A 19,679-nucleotide genomic window follows, 5' to 3' on the forward strand; every position below is an offset into this window, starting at 1 on the left:
TTTGACCGCTCCTAAAAATGGCTGAAAACGACATAGAATAGCTTTTAGAGACACGTCATGGTATACAGAGTGGAAGTAAAGACGGCAAAAAACCTAAACATTTAGCATGTCAGTGCTAACATGGCCTACAAGGCAATAGTGTAATTTAACCCATAATAACGGCACTAGAAGTTGGCGTCACAGCATGCGTGCAACTAAGACCCATGAAACAGGTGCAGCCACAGACTGAACCACAGCAACAATGCAACCATGATCATGATGCAGGCTGAACCAGAGGCAGGAACACAGCATCACTGCAGCCACAGCACGAGCAAAGCAACAGCACAACTATGACAACGATCTAGGCTGAGCCAGAGGCAGGAGCACAGCATCAGTGCAGCTTGTAACTATTTGGGCGACATAATATAGTATAACATACAAGGGTTTTTTGGGGGTTTTTTTTGCAGTTTTGCGTGACATACAGTAGTATGACATTTCTTCATATTTTTGAGCAACATAATATAGTATGACTTTTTTGCATTTTTGAGTAACATACTATTTTTCTTTTTCATTTTTGAGCAGCGCAGTATACTGTAGAGTTTCTGAATTTTTAAGTGACATACTATTTACACTTAGTATTTTTAAACAATGTTTAAAAACATGAACTTAAAATTCGTCCTTGATCCTGCAACATCTTTGGAGTTGAAGGATGAGTTGATTGAAATCAGCAGCTAATATGAAAATTCCATCCAGTTGCTGCTGGTGGCGATTCAATTTCTGCAGTGCATTTTTTGAATTTGTATTTGGAGTCTTGTTTCCTGCTCTGAGCAAGGTCCATCCAATGCAGTGCAACAGCTTGATCCAGGATGTTCGGGGTCATGTCTCTGTGAAGATGCCACTTGACCCAGGATATTAGGGGTTAACCATATCTCTTTGAAGATGCAGCTTGATCCAGGATTTTAGGGGTTAACCATATCTCTTTGAAGATGCAGCTTGATCCAGGATTTTAGGGGTTAACATGTCTCTTGGTAGAGGAACAGGTCTCAGTCTGTCGGTCAGCCTCGCCCTGATGCCGGCTCTCCTCCCTCTCTTCGTCTTTCGGCTTAGTGTCTCCCCTGTGGTCTGACTGGCCGCTCGGCGTATGCTGTTGGCAGAGATCCTCTCAGTCTGCTGCATTCAGTCCACACAACTTTTCCCGATGTTGATAAGCGCTTCTCATTTGCAGAGAAGTCGTGCTTCAGCAGGAGGTCATGGAGTCCAAAAAATAGAAAAATACTGCGAAAAAGAAGCGAGGATTTGAGGAGCTACCGGCTGATATTGTCATACTGACTAAATTGGGATTTTTTTTAAAATTTATGAGCGACACACTACTTCCTTTGTGTTTTTTTATGACAGACTTATACTATGATTTTCTTTTTAAAATCACATTTTGTGACAGTTTGTGTTTTTTAAACACCCCCCCCCCCCCCCCGTTTCATTAGGATACTTCTGGCTGTTTCAAATATATCAAAAAGTTTCTTGCAAAACGCTGCAACGGCAACATTTATAGCTTTTTAAATCTTTTTTTTTGTTTTTATGTTTTTTTATGTTTTTTTTGTTTTTTAGCCCTCAGACGCGGAACAAACCGAGTGGGAAAATGGGCGATGTAAAAATCAATGAGGTTTATTTGCAGTCACAATGCTTACACTATATGTAGCAGACATCCAAACAACTCAAACAGCTATTCACTCTATGGACCCAACACATTCACATCAGGGACACAAACCAAAAAATTAGAAACTCAATAAACATCCATGAGTGCTGACATGATTAGAAATGAGCTAGTTGTCACAAACAGTTAGCAGCAACATCGTAGAGAGTAACACAAGTTGCTAATAGACTCCACTCTGCTTCTCTTTTTACACTGCGCTGACTCGGCCCCATTTTTCAGACTGAACTGGATTCCTTCACTCGGAGCTCTGATCGCGATCTCGTCCGTACGGCGGCACCGATCCGGCTTTCCGAGCTCCGTCGTGGGTTTGCAGCACCATGAGACGCCACATACACACCAGGCAACAGAGAGCCACTCCACACACACACACACGCACACACAAGCACGCGCACACACTCACACCAAAAAAGGACTCGGCCGCAGGACCCAAAAAGGGGGGGCAGTCCCAAAACCTGGTCCGAGGAATCCAGAGTGTAAACAAAATGGTGGAAACTGCACCCGGCCTACCAGAGGGGAACGTGTAGCTGTGACCATGTTGCTTACACGTCCATCAAACGGGCAGATGTGTGCACACGAGGACGCCGGGACGCCGCCGACGTCTCGTGTGTCGCATCGCTTTGAGGAGAAAGGCGGAGCCGGACCGGGTCTCAGACATCGTTACGGGAAATTCTGATGTTTTTTCAACCTCGTTGTCATGTTTGTTCATCGTTCGCCTTTTACGATCAACTACACAGGAATCGCTTCAAACTGGAGCCGCGACGGGAAACGACCAGCGCGTTTTCATCACCGGCTCGTTTTTCAAAGTCGCCAGAAGAAAATGTACGTTTCTGCAGATCCATGACATCTGTACATCTTTAAAATAAGGTCGTTTCCGAGCGCATTTCTTTGAGACACCGGCCGAGCTGGAGGCGACTGTTCAACACTTCTGTCGAGCCTTCGCAGCGTTTCTGTTGTTTGTGGCACCGAACCGTAAACATTTTAACGGGGGAAAAAAATTGAGTGAAAATGTACATTTTTCTTCACCGTAATCACCTGACTTTTGTGCCTAAAAGTTCTCGCGCACTAACCAGAGCTGTGGAGAAGTTCGATGGCTTCTGCTACATAATAAGGTACAACAGAAACGTATCCGCCGTCTGCAGAAACGTACAATGTCTACAGGTATTTAAGCAATTAGGCTGTTTTCTTGAAATCAATAAATATTCTGTTTTTCTGTCTTCTTTTACTGTGAACTGAGAATATTTGAGTTTTGGGTAGAAAAAAAGAATCTGACGTAAAGCTGAAATAAAATAAGAAAATTCAGAAAAGTTCTTTCAGCTGAAATGTAAAACTATTGTCGTTCAAAGCTTCTCAAATTTGAATGTTTTATTTTTGAATTAGTTTTTGTTATATAATATTTGAAAGATTAATCAACAATAAAACTAATCATTTGTTGCACTTTTAATAACTGCTACAGTGAACTGAATATTTTAGAGTTTTGGACAAAAACAAAACGACAAAAATCTGAAGTAAAGGTGAAAAAAAAAGAAGAAAAACTAAAAAACCTTCTTTTGACGACCGCTAAGTCATTTGCAGTAAATTGTAAAAATATTCTGCAGTTGGTAATAATCAGACTCATCAACAATAAAACTGTTGCAGCTCTAAAAGCTGCTAAAGGAAAATACTTTCAGTCAAACGTTTGAAATGATTCGAGCTGCAGTTATTTTTTTATCGTTGATCCATTTTTGGAGTTTACTTGAATGAATCGAGTTGCTGAGCAGACAAAAGAAGAAACAGTGGAGGAAGAGAAATAATGCTTTCAGGTTTTCTCATAATCATGTTAGGACTTTGACAGAGTTCAGGCCTGAAAAATACATTTTTACGTTTTTACTGATTGTGGACTAAAATAATTCTCTAAAATCTGAATGTCAAAAAGACACAAAATGATGTTCACGTTGTCCAATTTTTCCTATAATATTTTCCAAACTTATGCAGAAACTCACAATAAAACATGCAGTTTTGGAAGCTTCAAATGTTGGAAAACATTATTTTTCCGACCGACAGTCAAAACGACTTTCAGCTGTTAGTGCAGAACAAACTCACGACACTCGATGATTTCTGATTTTTGTTTCATTTCTTGAGAGTTTCTCTATAAATTCAAACATTTCAGGCTGTTCGGTCGATTAAAAAATTGGAAAAAGATTTTTAAAATGACAGAGTCCAATGACAGTTTTTATGTCGCAAAATATTTTGTTTTCTGTCACTGAGAAGAAATAACGTGCAGATTTTTTTTTCTTCAAAAAAAGACAAAAATGGCAAATTATGAAAACTTCACTGACCCGACTTCTGGCGCACTTTTACCAATAAATACTGACCATATTTCCATGACTTTATCTACGGTGTTGAAAACGGGCCGGTCTTTATAGCGTCAGTAATTAATATTAGAAACATATTTCTTCTGTTATTCTGAAACTTTCCAAAATTATTCTGCTGACTCCAAACGGCAAGAATTTCAGGATCGCTGGAAAACCGATGAATGAACGGACCGATTAAAAGCTGCTTTGAGTTTGAGCGTAAAAAAAAATAAATTTATGTAGTGTGTGAATTGATTTTGGCTCCCTGATTCCTCGAACACAGTTGTGACACAGCGACGAGGTTGAAAAGCAGCAGGATGCTCCCGTTAACGGCCGTCAGGCCCGCCGCGGAGAGGGGGCGTGGCTATTTACATCACTTTGAGCAGAGACTTGAGTAAAATGTACAACATGGACGCTCTGACGCTCCCCGTCTGTTAGTGTGTACCTCTTCTTCTTCTCCTTCGTCCTGTCAGCTCTGCAGCCTCGGTGCTCCTCGTCCTCCTGTCCTCCTGTCCTCCTCGTCCTCCTGTCCTCCTCGTCCTCCTCGTCCTCCCCACGCAGACAGACAGTTGCACTAACTCACTACACTGTAAAAAGCTCAATCACACGTTTTTTTGTTTTGTTTTTTGTGGGGTTTTTTTCTCGACTCGTCTTTGTGTTTTAAATTCGATCATTATTATAAACATTGTTCAAAATGTTACGAAAAAAAATGTACACTTGGTTTTTTGTTGTGTGTTTTTCTATACAAGGCAGGCAGAAGCGGATTACTACGTTTACCGGCGTTCGTCCCCTTCCTCCTCGCCTCTTCCTCCTCCTCCTCCTCCTCCTCCTCGCCCTTCCTCCGCCGTCCGGAGAGACGAGCTCGACGGTCGCTTTTAAAATAGATCTGTATATATTTATATATGCTTATATCAAAAAGGAGTGGGGGGAGAATGTTATATTGTGATGAAGAAGAAGCCATAAGGAGTTTCAGTGGTCGTTTCAGAGAATGTGTGGTCTCTAAACTTTGCCTCAAAGTCCTGGAAAGTCTTGGAAAAAAACCTGGAAAGGCCTGGGCAAGAGGTGGGGTGAGCTCTGTCTGCAGCGGGGGGGTCAGACTGGTCAGACTGGTCAGACTGGTCAGACTGGTCTGAGTGGAATGTCAGCTCATCATGTCGTTGCTGTTGACGCCGTACGTCGAGTTCTTCATGCTGTCGTTCACCTCCCGCCTGAACACCGACAGGTTCTGAGTGAACCTAAAAGCCACAGAGAGAGAGAGACAGGGCTCACACTGCTTGACCAGGACTTTCCAGGATTTTTTCCAAGACTTTCCAGGACTTTGAGGCAAAGTTTAGAGACCACACATTCTCTGAAACGACCACTGAAACTCCTTATGGCTTCTTCTTCATCACAATATAACATTTTTTTTTAAATATCATTAAAAAAAATAACAGGAGCAGAATCAGAACTGAATATTTAGATCTAACTGAGGGACTGTTGTGTATTTATCGGGGGAGGCGGGGTGGTTAAGCTCTGAGGAGGGACACACAACTTTTAATGTTTGGACTGGATGTGTGTACGTGTGTGTGTGTGCGTGCGTGCGTGCGTGCGTGTGTGTGTGCGTGTGTGTGTGTGTACCTGTCCCGATTCTTTGTTAGTAGATTTCTCTCTATTCCCTCCATCAAGTTCTCGAAACATAAGTGCATGGCCTGCTGCTTCTCCGGAGGCTGACTGTTGACGATGCTGTTCCTCAGGTCAGCGAAATACTGCAAGACGCACGCACGCACGCACACACACACACACACACACACACAATGAGCTGTTTGATTGCTGTTGATTGTTGATAGTTAAAACCCAGAATTGTGAAAAAAGTAATAGAAAAATAAATAAAAATAATAATAAAATCAAATCAAAAATGAAAACAGTAAAATCAAATCTAAATAATAATAAAGAGCTGAAAACGATAATAAATAATAATCAAAAGGTTTTTTAAAAAGTTCATTAACAATAAATTAATGATGACAATAAAAAAATTGAGTGAGTTCATGACGGCGTCCAGCTGAACATTTAAAGCAGCTTCACACACACACACACACACACACACACACACACACACACACACACAGCGTTGTTTGTGGTGTGTGTGTTTACCTTCTCGTTGAGCAGGATGAGGCCTAACAGCGGTCGGGACATGGACCACTGGTTCCTACAGTCCTCAAAGATGATGATGTTCAACACTGTCGACAACATCTGCACAACAACAAAAACGACAATAACAACAAAAACGACAAAAACGACAAGATCAGTCTGAGCACTGAGCCACTTCCTGTGTGTGCTTCACAATAAAAGTACTTTCATGTGAAGGCAATGGTGGACTTTGATTGTGAAACTAGAGGTGTTGACACCACTTTCAATAAGTTAGTTTTGGCTTTTTCAAAATTTCAACCTTCCATATTTCTTAACTAGAATTAGTGATCATAGTGACCTTTGACCTTTAACCACCTTTGACTGCAACATTCTGATCACAGGTGAGTCCAAGTGGATGTTTGTGCCAAATTTGAAAAATTACTCTCAACGTGTTCTTGAGATGTTGCGTTCATGAGGAGGAAGCGGATTAGTCGCAGTGACCTTTGACAAACATATTCTGATCAGTTCACTGTTGACTCAAAGTGAACGTTTGTGCCAAATTTGAGAAAAATCTCTCAAGGTGTTTTTAATATACTGCGTTCACAAAAAGTTCAACTTATGGTGACTTTTCACTTTTTTGACCACCGAAATTCAATCAGTTAATCACTGAGTCCAAGTGGACGTTTGTGCCAAAATTTAGAAAAAATTCCCTTGATGTGTTCTTGAGATATTGTGTTCTTGAAAATGAGCCCGACATGAGGTCAAAGTGACTTTGACCTTTGACCACCAAAATTTAAACAGTTCATAATTGTGTCCAACTGGATGTTTGAGCTATATCTGAAAAGAAAAAAACCAAAACAAAACCAGGTGGACGTTTGAGCCAAATTTGAGAAATTTCCCTCTAACAGTTTTGGAGATACTGCATTCACGATAATGGGATTTAAAAGGCGTCCCGACCTGCTGGATCATCTCGGGGTGCTGCTGCATGATGTGGAGGAAGCGGTCGTCCGTGGCCATCGGAGTCGGGCGCTTCTTCGTGGAGCGAGACAGCTGCTTGAACAGGTACGTCACTATGTGGTCCAGACTGGAGCAGCAGCCCGTGCACACCATCGTATCTGAAACACACACTCAGGTACGTCACCACCACGTGCACGCTCCCTACACACTCTGACGTGACCCGAGTCTTTTTTTTTTTTACCGAGCGCGGTGAGCCCTTCTGATATTGACGACAGGATGTACATGACGACGTGCGGCTCCAGACTGGCGATGAAGTTCATGTGGTCCTGAGTCAGCACCTCCAGCAGAGAGTAGAAGGACTGGCTGAGCTTCGGGTAATCCTGCAGGGACACAAGAGTCAAAATATCCACAGAGATCCGACAAAAGCCCCTCTGTGCTCCCGCTCCTCTGCCAAACATTAATGTGCACGTCATTAAACGCAGAAAATTAGCTGACAACGTTTAATAACGTGATTACTGTGTTATCTTCTGGCTTTGGACTGTTGTAATCAGGCAAAAGAGGACTTTTTTCATCAACATGAGCTTTTTGGAAACCACAATGCACCATACACAAACAAATAAAGAAAGAAAAATACATTTTAAAGGCAGACTAATTAACGGTGGAAGTCATCGTTAGTTTGCAGCTCAAGAGGGTCATTTTTGAAGAGAAAAGCTGCAAGTTAATAAATAAAAAATATATACTATATTACTCCATAAATAAATTAATATTTAATTAAATTACCAAAAATAATTTGTAAAAATAAATGTAAAAACTAATCAATTAAATCTTTTCGTAATTTGATATTTTCAATTACTTTTTTGATAAATTTCTCTTTCATTTATCAAAACTATTTTTCAATTATTTATTTTTGCATTTTTTTAAATTTCTTTTTTTAATTACATCTTTCATTTATATATTCTTGTGTGTGTATATTTTTACATTTACTTTTTGATGTGTTTATTTGTTTTTGAGGGCTGAAATGTTCGAAGTCGATGTGCAGCAAACAAAATGAGGATTTGAGGATAGAACGGTGTCGTATGCTGTGCAGGCTGAGGGTTATCGGGACACAATTTTCCCTTTTTTTTGGTTTAAACTACAAATACAGATGGAATAGTATAATTAATCATAAGCAAGTCAAATGTAAAACATCCGTGCTTGTTTATCCATTTGAAAAGCATTAAAATATCGAATCATATTTGTAGAAAAGCAGGTCAGTCACTGTGAGCGTGTGGCGATGTCTGCGTACCAGCAGGTCACTGTGGGGGATGGACAGCAGCAGTTTGATGAAGGTCTGTAAGGCGTTGTCCAGAGCGTCGTCGCCGTACAGACGGAAGACCCCGAAGTTGACGTAGTTCCCGCTGAGCACCGCCTTCAGCATGGCGAAACACACGCTGACGCCCTTCAGCTTCACGCCGTACACCTGGTCCTTCGGGACCTCCCCCAGCGTCAGGATACGATTCCCTGCACGAACAAAGACGACGACGGTTTAATTACTGATTCATTTTTGTTTCAGTGAGTCTGTAAAATGTCAGAAGACTGTGAAAATATTTGGTAACGACTTCATGAAAATAATGGGGTAAAAAATTTTTTAAAAAATGATAGATTGATTTCCAATTATGTTAGGAGAAAAAAGTATTTGTATATTTTTATTTTGTTAGGGTCTTTTTAAACTTGACTTGCTGTGTATTTTCAGGTGATTTTCTTGTAACTTTTTACAAAAATCTCTTTCATGTTGTTGGGAAGAAAAAAAAATCAAGCCAATACGCTAAAGTCTCAAAGGGTTAATTAAGTATCTGTCAGCTGATCTGTGACATTAATGTCACACATAAAAAAGTTTATTTTTATTTTGAAAAAGTTTCTATTTTATGGTGAATGAATAAATAAATAATCTGTTGTTGTCAGCCGGTTTCTCTTTGTTATTGATTATTGATATTTCGGAATATTTACTGTTAATATTTACCGTAGGTTGTGATCATCTTGCTGGTCTCTCTGAACAGCAGGATGCCGTTGGGCGAAGACACGTCAAACTGTAGCCTTTGGGATCTACAACGAAAAACAAAACAAAACAGAGGTTAGTCACCAATAATCAATAATCAGTTTCAGATAAGAAGTGACATATTTGCTGTGTGAAGCATCTCAACAGCTTTTGATCCTTTAACTGATTAACTGACGAACCATCACAGTTTAAATTTCAGGGCTTAAATATTCACATTTCCAGGACTTTGAGGTTGATGTTGAAGACCATCCATTCTCCTTTTTTATTTCGGCTTTAACTAATTACTTCAGACGGCTGTATTTTGAAGGCATGTTTTCTTTTGGGGTTTTTTTTTAGCAATTTTTAAAGAAAATGTTGAGGTTATATTCTTCATATTTTTTTTATTTATTTTTAAAGAAAACATTTGGGCATTTTTTTAAATTTGTTGTTAAAATTTTTGGTGATTTTCAGACATTTGTCTCATCCAGTGTAGTTAGTTTTTCCAAATCTTTTCAGGCTTGAAAATTGCTATTTTCAAATTTCAGGACTTTTCCAAGTTTTTCATGACTGTAAGAACCCTGAAATTAGAGTCCTGAGTGTTCCTCCACTCGCCGAAGCTAACGCTCATTTTAGCGTCCTGTGTGTCACAGTGTGTGTTCACCTGTTGTGAACGAGCTCCGCCATGAGTTTGAGGACCGGCGTGGTGCATGCTGGGTCGTGGTACCACAGCTCGATGGCTCTCTGCAGGATGGGCATGTACGCTGGATATCTGCAGCTCTGCGTTAAGGAACGCTTCTGTAAACAGAACGATTCTCTACAGAGACCGAGACGAATATTAAATATCACCGCAGCTCACTGATCTGAGCTCTGAGGTCAGCTCACTGATCTGAGGTCAGCTCACTGATCTGAGCTCTGAGGTCAGCTCACTGATCTGAGGTCAGCTCACTGGTCTGAGGTCAGCTCACTGGTCTGAGGTCAGCTGTAAAGATACATCCAGTCAAAGAGCATCATGAAGCTCGTCTTGGCGTTGAAGGCGAACGCGATGCCTCGCAGGTCTCTAACCAAACCCACCAGAGTCCGCTGAAGGAAACACGGGAGAGAGAAAACTGTCAGAATAAAACAACTCTGAAATTAAAGATGGAACCAAAACACCTATCATAAAATCTATGAACATTTAAGTTTAAAAAACACTACACAACATCAATACAATTTGCAGATTTTTCCATTCTTTAATATACTTTTTTCATTTTAAAATGATATGACATACTAACACTAGGGTTATCAATCATAGTGTGTGTGTGTGTGTGTGTGTGTGTGTGTGTGTGTGTGTGTGTGTGTGTGAGTGTGTGCGTGTGTGTGTGTGCGTGTGTGTGTGTGTGTCTGTGTGTGTGTGCGTGAGTGTCACCTTGGCCTCCTGTTCGTTGAAGGTGTTTGTACTCAACATCTGAGCCACAGTTTCAAACGCAGCGGTCAGAGGCAACATGAACTGTTCAAACTGGTCCTCGTCCTCACCTGTACACACACACACACACACACACACACACACACACACACACACACACACGACAGGACTGTTACATGTATTTTTGATTTTCTATAACCATCAAAATCTGATCAGTTCAATTAAGTTATTGTATAATAAAGGTTAACTGAACAGCTGCTGTGTGTTTTTTGTGTGTGTGTGTGTGTGTGTGTGTAGTTACCCAGGTCGACCATTAGCAGGCGTCCCAGTGCCGTGTAGAAAGTGGTCCGACACCTCATGTCGCTAAGATTGGACTGGTTGTTGACTCCCAGGAAGGAGAAGTGCTCGCTCTGACACACACACACACACACACACACACACACACACACACACACACACACACAGAGATATATTTTATATTAAACTCTGATTTGTTTGGTAAAAGTGTCGCAGGTGTCGAGCGTCTGCGGTCTGAACTCACCGTGTGGTTGTTCAACATGAACTGGACCGCGCTGAGCTTCACCAGCTTCCTCACACTGCTGTACGTGCACACACTCAAAGTCAAGGACACAAACGTGCACGTGCTCTGTTTTATATCCCAGTAAATCTTAGAATGTGTTCATTTATATAATTATAATAATCATATCAAAACATTGGAATGATAATAATAGCAGTAATAACAGTAAGAAGTATGTTGTAAAAAATGTATAACTGAATAACAATAAATACATAGATTATGATAATGTAATTTAAATGTAAAAATTGCTAGACTTAATGCTTAAAAAAAATCATTTGATTTTCTGATAATTAACCTAACCATTAGTTGCAGCTATAGCCCCATAGAAAAAGGAAAAATAAAGTTAATTAAAAGAAAAAAAGAAAAAAAAAGACATAAATAAAAATAATAATTATAATAACATATAGTATAATAATTTTAATCTAAATTAATAATAAATAAAAATTCAAAGGTTTTTATAAAGTTAATAGATAAATAAATTAATAATGTTTAAAAAAAATTCTGTCAGTTCATGACAGCACCCAACTGAAAACGTGAAGCAACTTCCACCTAAAAAAGGGGTGGTGCATCGAAAGGCAAAGACTTTGCACGCACACACACACACGCACACGCACACGCACACACGCACACACACACACACGCAGCTGAAGGATATCCTAAAGAGAGGTCGTTCAGTAGTTGGAGTGTCTTGGAGGTGATTGGTTCACACTGGCCCCAGTACTTCAAGTTTGTGATGCTGAAACAGAATAAAAAAGGTTTTAATTAAGCAGCAACATATTTTTTTAGAGCGCAGAAAAATGCAAAATATCTTGGTTTCAAACATATAAATAATTTCTGCATGTGAAACAGATCTAATATCAGTTACTCACATTTTCCCAATAAAGACACTGAGCACCATCGTCTCGTCGTTCAGCCCCAGAACTTCTGATAGTCGTCTATAAAGCTGCAGTTCACAGAAACAAACAATGATTATTACGGTCATTACAGGACGAGGAGCTCTAGAGACACTCTGGTTTGGCCAGATGTCTTTATCACCTGTCCATTGTGTCTTTCAACTTTCATATGTAAATGTACTTCACAGTTTTGGCATCAACTTTCAGCTCCAAACTGCAGCTTAATGGTGTAAGTCGAGTTTTTTAATAATTGTTTGACAGAATCAGTAAATTAAATCACAGCTCAACAGTTAAATAGTCCATGCATCTTTTTCAATATAGAGACAAGCATTTTTCCCAAATAAGGTGTTCGGATCTATGTAATTTGTGGAGTCCTCCCGGGAAGCGTTTTGGGTCCCGTATGCTTTCTATTACAACCCAAATTCAAAGTTGAGACGCTGTTTAAACGTAAATGAAAACAAAACACAATCATTTCCAAATCCTTTCTGACAAATATTCAGTTGAAAACAGAGAAGTTATTTCATGTTCAAACTACCAAAACTTTGTTGTTTTTGTAAACATGAAAAGAAAACAAAGTTCATCAGTTTAAGCATTACATATCATGTATATTTGTACTGTATTCATTGGAATATAGGTCAAGAGGAATTTGCAGGTTATTGCATTTTTTTTGAATTAGTCCGTTTGCTTCTTTATTTACCAGCTGACTTTGTGTATAACACACACACACGCATCTATATATACACATACGTATATATATATATATATACACACACACACACATACATGCATTTTATATTTTATATATATATATATATATATATATATATATATATATATATATATATATATATATATAAGTATAAGTATACTTTAAATTGTCAAGTATGCTGTCATTATCCCAAGTTTAAATTTGCCTTTGCAATATAAAGGCCAATCTTTCGTGTCAGTTTTTTGCTTTACTATTATTTTAAAGTGGTTCAGGTACTGTGAAGGCACCAGTACCATCTCAAAAATATCCTTTAGCACCAGTATCAGAAAAAACCAAACGATTCCCAGCCCTACACTGCAGGCTGCGTTTCTACGTATTAGTATAAATCCTTCTTTAGTTTCTCAAAGCTGCGACAGAAGAAGCACCTGAACCACAGATACACACTAAGTTAGAAATCATGTCTCATGTTGCAGTTAAGACTCACAACACTGAGCCGAATTATTATGGCACTAGCAGCTAGATGTACACAAAGAAACAGACTTGTGTATTTATTGGGAGGTCATATGTCATATTGATCTGCTGCTACTCCTACTGATCAGCTGTGTGCTGAACTCTGAGGGGTTACAGAGGAGCTAACACCAAACCAGAGGACACACACAGTCTCTGCACTTATCTGGGACGGTCACATTTTTCAGTTTCTGCTCCGAACAAAGAGAACACACTCCGTCAGTCAGCATGAAGCCGTGTACTTTAAACCACCTCTAAAAACACAATGGTACAACACGAGTGGACGCAGACGGAGACTGTGAGGCTCTAAAGAAACTGCTGCAGTCAGCACGGTGCCGTGGACAAAAGACCCGCTCACTCACAGCGATGGCACCGGCACACAGGGTTACTGGGGGGAGGGGGCAGGCGAGGGTTAATTTAACAGGGTGGACACATGCTACACACTCTCCAACACAGGGAAACTCAACGTGGTCTGCTCAGGGGCCACAAAATCACAGGAAGCCAGGGGCCAGTCACAGCAGCCCCATACATGTTTCTAGGATTTTAGGATGTCTCTAGAATTGAAGGACATTACTAGGATATTTGGACGTATCCAAGATTTTTTGGAAATTTCTTGGATTTTAGCACATTTCAGGACATTAGGGTCTTAGTAAGGACCTCTGTCAGGGCTGTGGGGGCTCTATTTTGATGTTGTTTTATGCAAACTGAGCTCTTCTAGATAAAAAAGTTCAAAAACAATTCCCAGTGTCAATCACTATTTTTATGGTGAATTAGAAAATGATTTTGGGGCCCACCCGGCGCTCTGTCAGGAGCCAGATGTGGCCCATGAGCCGTCAGTTGAGTATCACTGCTCTAACATGCTTGAACAGCAGCATTAAAAAAACAGTTTACCTTTGATGATTTCTGCACCTGGTCACCGATGTAGATCTTCCTGAACTGCTCGAAGAAGCTGAGCATGGCCAGCTCCAGTCGCTCGTTACCGGCCTGAGCGAGCCGAGAGTCGGTCAGATTCATTAGCTGGAGCACCCTGAGATGGACACACAAACAGTGTTAAACACATTCAATGTAGTCAGTTTTCTAAATCAGCTTTATCAGCTCATCAATTATATGAAACCTGTTTTATTTTAAATTCATAAGTCTGGTTTCAGTTCAAAGGACTATTTATCTAGAAAGTCAACCAGGAACATGTGCTGTCCTACAAGGAAGTGTTTTGGGGCCCCTACAGTTTTTATTACAACCCAGTTCCAAGGAAGATGGGAAATAAACGTAAATAAAAGCAGAATGCAAAGATTTGCAAATCCTTCTTGACCTATATTTAATTAAATACGGCACAAGGACAAGATATTTAACGCTCAAACTGACACATTTTATTGTTGTTGTTTAAAAAAGAAATACACGTATTGCGGTCATCGAACTCAGAATGTGCGTATATTTACAAAAACAAGTTGATCAGTTGGAATATTATGTATTAAATCTTTTCTTTATGCTGTATTTAATTGAATATAGGTCAATAAGGATTTATAAGTCATTGAATTCAGTTTTTATTTACGTTTAAAACAACTTTTTTGGAGTCAGTTGTCAGTTTTTACATCATAGCTTACATATATGTCATCTTGAATAGACCCATTTCTGTTTTGCTAAATAACTTCATAACCCAACTCACACATCTTCTTAAATTCTTACCGACAGACTAATTCTCCGTCCATGGCGTCCTGCTCATCTGTACTTGCAAATGACACCCGTCCCCCGATTACTGCCCCGATTATATAAACCAACCATGTCAACCGACCTGCACAGGGAGGGAACGCAAAGTTAGCAAGATTTTAAATAATTCATTATAATCAAGCAGAGCTCAAATTTATGTCAAATATTTAATGTACATTTCTATTTTATATTTATGATCCTCGACTTGCAGAACTTGATTCTTTTCTCTCACCACGTTTATTTTGATTGTTAAGCACCAAAACACCAAAGTAAATTCCTCGTATGCGAGTTTATTTGACCGTTGTGTGTTAGTGTGCGTGCAGCTCGTACCCTCCTGCACAGTGATGTCTGCAGCGCTCGAGTTGGTGGACTGTAGCAGCTCCTGGTAAGTCTGAGCCGCCTGGTCGAACAGCTGGACCAGCAGAGCGCACGTCTTCTCGTACTCGCACCTCCCAATGGTGGACAGCTGGTCTAACTGCTGCTGCACCAGGCCGGCGTCGTCCAGAGGGTCTTCTAAACCATCTCTGTGGAGGCAACACTTTTAGTCAGTGTGTGACCTAAGTTTGGTGTTTTTAAGGTTTTCTTTCTCCTAAAACATTTGCACAGCTGATTTTTGGAAGAATCTGTAACATCCATTGTTTACATTCACATTTTCTCAGAACCAATCTTATTTTTCTGCTCTGCTGATGCATTGCTTTATTTCTTTAATTAGTTTATTATGTAGTTCAGGTGGATGTTTGTGATAGTTGTGATATTACGTTCATGAAAATAAGACGAACACAAGGTCACAGTTACCTTTGACCACCAAAATGTTATCCGTTCATTCTTGAGTCTAACTGGACGTTTGTGCCAAATTTTAAGAAAATCCTTGAAGGTGTTCCTGAGATATTGTGTTATACTGCAGAGACACTGAAGCGGATCCAAAGTGCCTCATTGTGACTGATGCTCTGGTTCTGTGATATAAAGCTGATGGTCTAACAGGCTGTCTCACCTGAGGATGACGTGGACCGACTCCAGCCGTGATGTGATGTAGGCCTTGGTGACCTCTGGCGTGTACGTCTCCAGCAGGTGAGGCTCGGTGGCTTTGACGTAGGGCACCGACGCGGCCAGACGCTGCCACAGACTCAGCAGGTAGTGAACACTGTTGGGGGCAAACTCCCAGTGCTGACACACCGGAGGAGAGCGACAGGTGAGCGTCACCTCACAGACGCAAACTCTTTAACCCCTAAAATCTGCTGAAACTGACTTTAACTCCTCAATACAACAAGTGTAAGAGCATTAACAACAAAATCAACCTCCTCTTATCCTCACACTTTGTTTCTTTTTCGTCTGACCCCACAGTCAGAAAAGTACTGAACCTTCAGTCTGACACAAACGCAACTTAAATGAAGGTAAAAAAAAAATAATACAAAAAATAACCATAAAACTTTGTTATTGCAACAGGTAAGGAATATTTCATGTTTTAATGTGTCATATGGATAGATATATATTTTGCCACAAAGTCAATCACAGAGCAAACAAGGTACTCAATTGTAATTTTGGATGTGCAGCGTAAAATCACAGTTTTAGGAGTTCGAGCATACAAATAACTGCATTACCAGGGTTTCCACAATTTTTAAACTGAATTTGAGAAACTTTTTCAGATTTCACCCGTTTTCCATGACTTTATTTAGGTAGTTTAAAGAAAGTAGGCCCATATAACCAAATTACTTTATATCAGTTTTATTTATTTTTATTATTTATCTTATTTATTATATTATATTTAATATGCTGTTATTTTTTTAACTAATTAATTTTATTGGTGCTCATTCAAAATAATTACTTTTTTTATTTAAAATTAAAGGCATATATATGTAATCTGAAAATAGTCAAATATCGTCCTCGATAATCAACCGGGTGGATAATCTGTCGACTCCTAACTGTGATATTTGTAGCTATCAGAGTTATTTTGCTCACCGTCCCTGCTGTAACTCTCCCTCTGCAGGTGTGAGCTCTCTGTGTGTCAACACTCACCTGCAGACTGGTGACCGTGAAGTTGGCGATGAGGCGAATAACTTCGGGATAGTTTTCTACTTTGACCAGCTCCCCGAGCTGGTAGTTACTCTTCAGCCTCGCCAGCAGACGACAGAACTCGTGGTAGTTATTGGGATCGGGCAAACACTGAAACACACGTCTCACAGCGTCAACAGCATGCTGCTATCAAAAAATACATCGAAAAAATAAATAAGTGTGCAGGAGAAGTGTGTGTGTGTGTGTGTGTGTGTGTGTGTTACAGACCTGTGGGTTCGCTAATATCCTCTTCACTCCGTCCACCAGATGTGAAAGAAACTTTGCCCGTTCTGCATTGTTGAAGAGAGACCTCCGGACAGAGGCGATCTGAACTAGACATGACAACACCTGCAACACACACACACACACACACACACACACACACAGAGACACACACACACACAGAGACACACAGACACACAGACACACAGACACACAGACACACAGACACACACACACACACACACACACACACACACAGTCTCAAACAGGAGGCTCCACGTGAGACTCTGGAGGTATAATTGTCAGTGTATGAAGGACTTACCAAGGGGGAAAGGGACGGAGGGATGGAATGATATAAATTGAAAAAGAGCTGCAGGGTGGAGGAATCAAGAAACGCTGCAAGAGAGAGAGATAAAAACAGACAAACGTCAGAACAAGCTTTACACTCACAGTGCTTCACGTCATTAACATTAACCCCTTAAAACCTGAGCAAATTAGCTTGATTTCAACCAAAAACATGGGAAGGAGCCAATGAGCAACAAAAAAGACCCCAAAATCAGCAAGAAATTAGTGAAAATACAGAAAATAGCCTGAAAATTGGTTTAAAAATGTAACTAAAAAATGTAAAAGAAAAAAAAGCCAAAAAAAAAGTCTTGAAAGGTGCTTAAAAATTGCAAATAACTCCGTAACATCACTTAAAAAATGAATAAAAAAATAAATCAATGTAAATTTCCTAACAATATTATGATAGTATAGGAACAAAATGTCATATCTATAAATGTCCAAAACTCAAAGATCCTGAGTTAAACGTGATGTGAAGTCTGCACACTGATCGCACTTCTGCCTAATAAATGACTTCAATAACTCATCATCCTTTTTACTAACTGACTCATCGTCTCAACTCTAGCTGAGAAAATAAAAGATTCGAGATTCTTTTGTCATTCAGACGTCACACCGGACAGGCAGCTGAACAGAATTTCATCACATCTGGCTAAAGATACTAAAAACAGTTTAAAAAAAAATATATATGTATAAACATACATAAAACGTAGTTTTATGCAAAAATGTATTATCAAAAAAATAATAATTTAAAAAAAAGGGAAACATATTTATAACGTAAAACAAACAGAGATGAATCGATGTTGTTGCGTCCTGATCAGACGCGAGCGCGCGGCGGCCGCAGCTACCTGATCTCCACGAGGTGGGGATCTGTACGGTGCAGAGGTCGTCCGACGACTCGTCTGTGGAAGTCCCTATGAAGTCGTAGTTGAGACAGTTGTAGCTGAGTTTGAGCAGCTGCATGAGCAGGCCGTGCTGAGACTCATCGTTCAGGTTCAGGTTCTTCCCCGACGCCTGAAAACAACAATAAAAAGCCATTAAACGACGCCGTTGGCGTCAGTGACGCGTTCTCCGTGTGAGCGGATGTTTTGAAATCTGCTGGTTTGACTCCGTCTGCAGCCGGTCAAATATTAAGCTCTTTAAAAAACTCTGCTGACGGGAATTATGCTCAACCTGAAAGTGACAGCAGCTGGTCTCTGCAGGACGCAGCGTGACAAAGATCTCATTATTGTGTTTTCTGAGACTTTTTATTGTTTCACTCAGTGAATGTAACTGAGCTGAGCTGAGAAGTATAAACATTAATGTGCTTTTATCCACAAAAATGTTCTTGTCTTGTCCTCTGCAACAAGAAGGTGATGCTGGCGTCCAAAACAGCGTCCAGAGACACATCTGAGTGTCCATACGTGGTGCTGCATGTAACAGTGACGGGAAACGATTCTTGTTATAATTACTGTTGAGGCCACGCTGGGGGTCGTTTTCATATTTGGGCTTTTTAGTTGGGACAGTCACAGTGGACGGACCTGTTTGAGGAGGTTGCAGGACAGAGTGAAGATGTCAAAGAGGGACGAGTCTCTGAAGGACGAGGCGATCTTCCTGTGTTTGGTCAGAGGATGCGTCGTGTCGGCCTGAAGAGAAAACGGACGCCGTTAAACACGAACAGACAGAAGAAGAGGAAGACAAAGACAAAGATGAAGACGAGGACAGAATGACACGAAAAAGATGAGGACAACAAGGAAGAAGACAAAGAAGATTTAGGGGAAGACAAAGACAAAAAAGAAGGCAAAGAAGATGAAGAAAACTAAGGCAAAGAAGTAGAGGAAGAAGACTACGACGAGGGCGAAGAAGACAAAGACAACGAAAAAGGAGACGAGGATGAAAAACGAGGTATTAGACGGCAATGAAGAAGAATACAAAAAAGATGAAGCTGAAAAAGAGGAAGAAGACAAATGAGACGACGATAAAGAAGACAAACAAATATGAGGAAGACAAAGAGGAACACGAAGACAAAGAAGACAGAGGACAAGGAAGAAGTGTAAGATGACCCACCTGATTGATCTCGTTGGTCAGCTGGGACAAGATGGTGACCCCGATGATGCAGTGCTCAACGCTGTCCTGTAAACACACCAGAGACACGTCAGAGGATCACACGGAGACAGACACACGGAGACACACACACACAC

General features: G+C 40.2%; 1 protein-coding gene across 1 annotated transcript; it reads right to left on the bottom strand.

The window, feature by feature from the left end:
• Positions 1-5,085: 5,085 nt before the first annotated feature.
• Positions 5,086-19,641, bottom strand: xpo7 (exportin 7; the record flags this gene model as incomplete). The annotated part of the gene is made up of 24 exons (XM_042509719.1): positions 5,086-5,255; positions 5,638-5,765; positions 6,151-6,249; positions 7,084-7,241; positions 7,325-7,463; positions 8,369-8,583; positions 9,083-9,165; positions 9,759-9,866; positions 10,089-10,177; positions 10,503-10,609; positions 10,801-10,909; positions 11,041-11,104; positions 11,732-11,812; positions 11,946-12,019; positions 14,077-14,212; positions 14,869-14,974; positions 15,220-15,413; positions 15,881-16,053; positions 16,903-17,049; positions 17,167-17,286; positions 17,483-17,556; positions 18,348-18,513; positions 19,020-19,124; positions 19,546-19,641. Coding segments are annotated over 24 exons (2,865 nt in total), but the record flags the coding sequence as incomplete, so codon positions are not given.
• Positions 19,642-19,679: the final 38 nt, after the last annotated feature.

Source organism: Plectropomus leopardus, chromosome 20 (assembly GCF_008729295.1).
Source record: "Plectropomus leopardus isolate mb chromosome 20, YSFRI_Pleo_2.0, whole genome shotgun sequence".
Lineage (NCBI taxonomy): Eukaryota > Metazoa > Chordata > Actinopteri > Perciformes > Serranidae > Plectropomus > Plectropomus leopardus.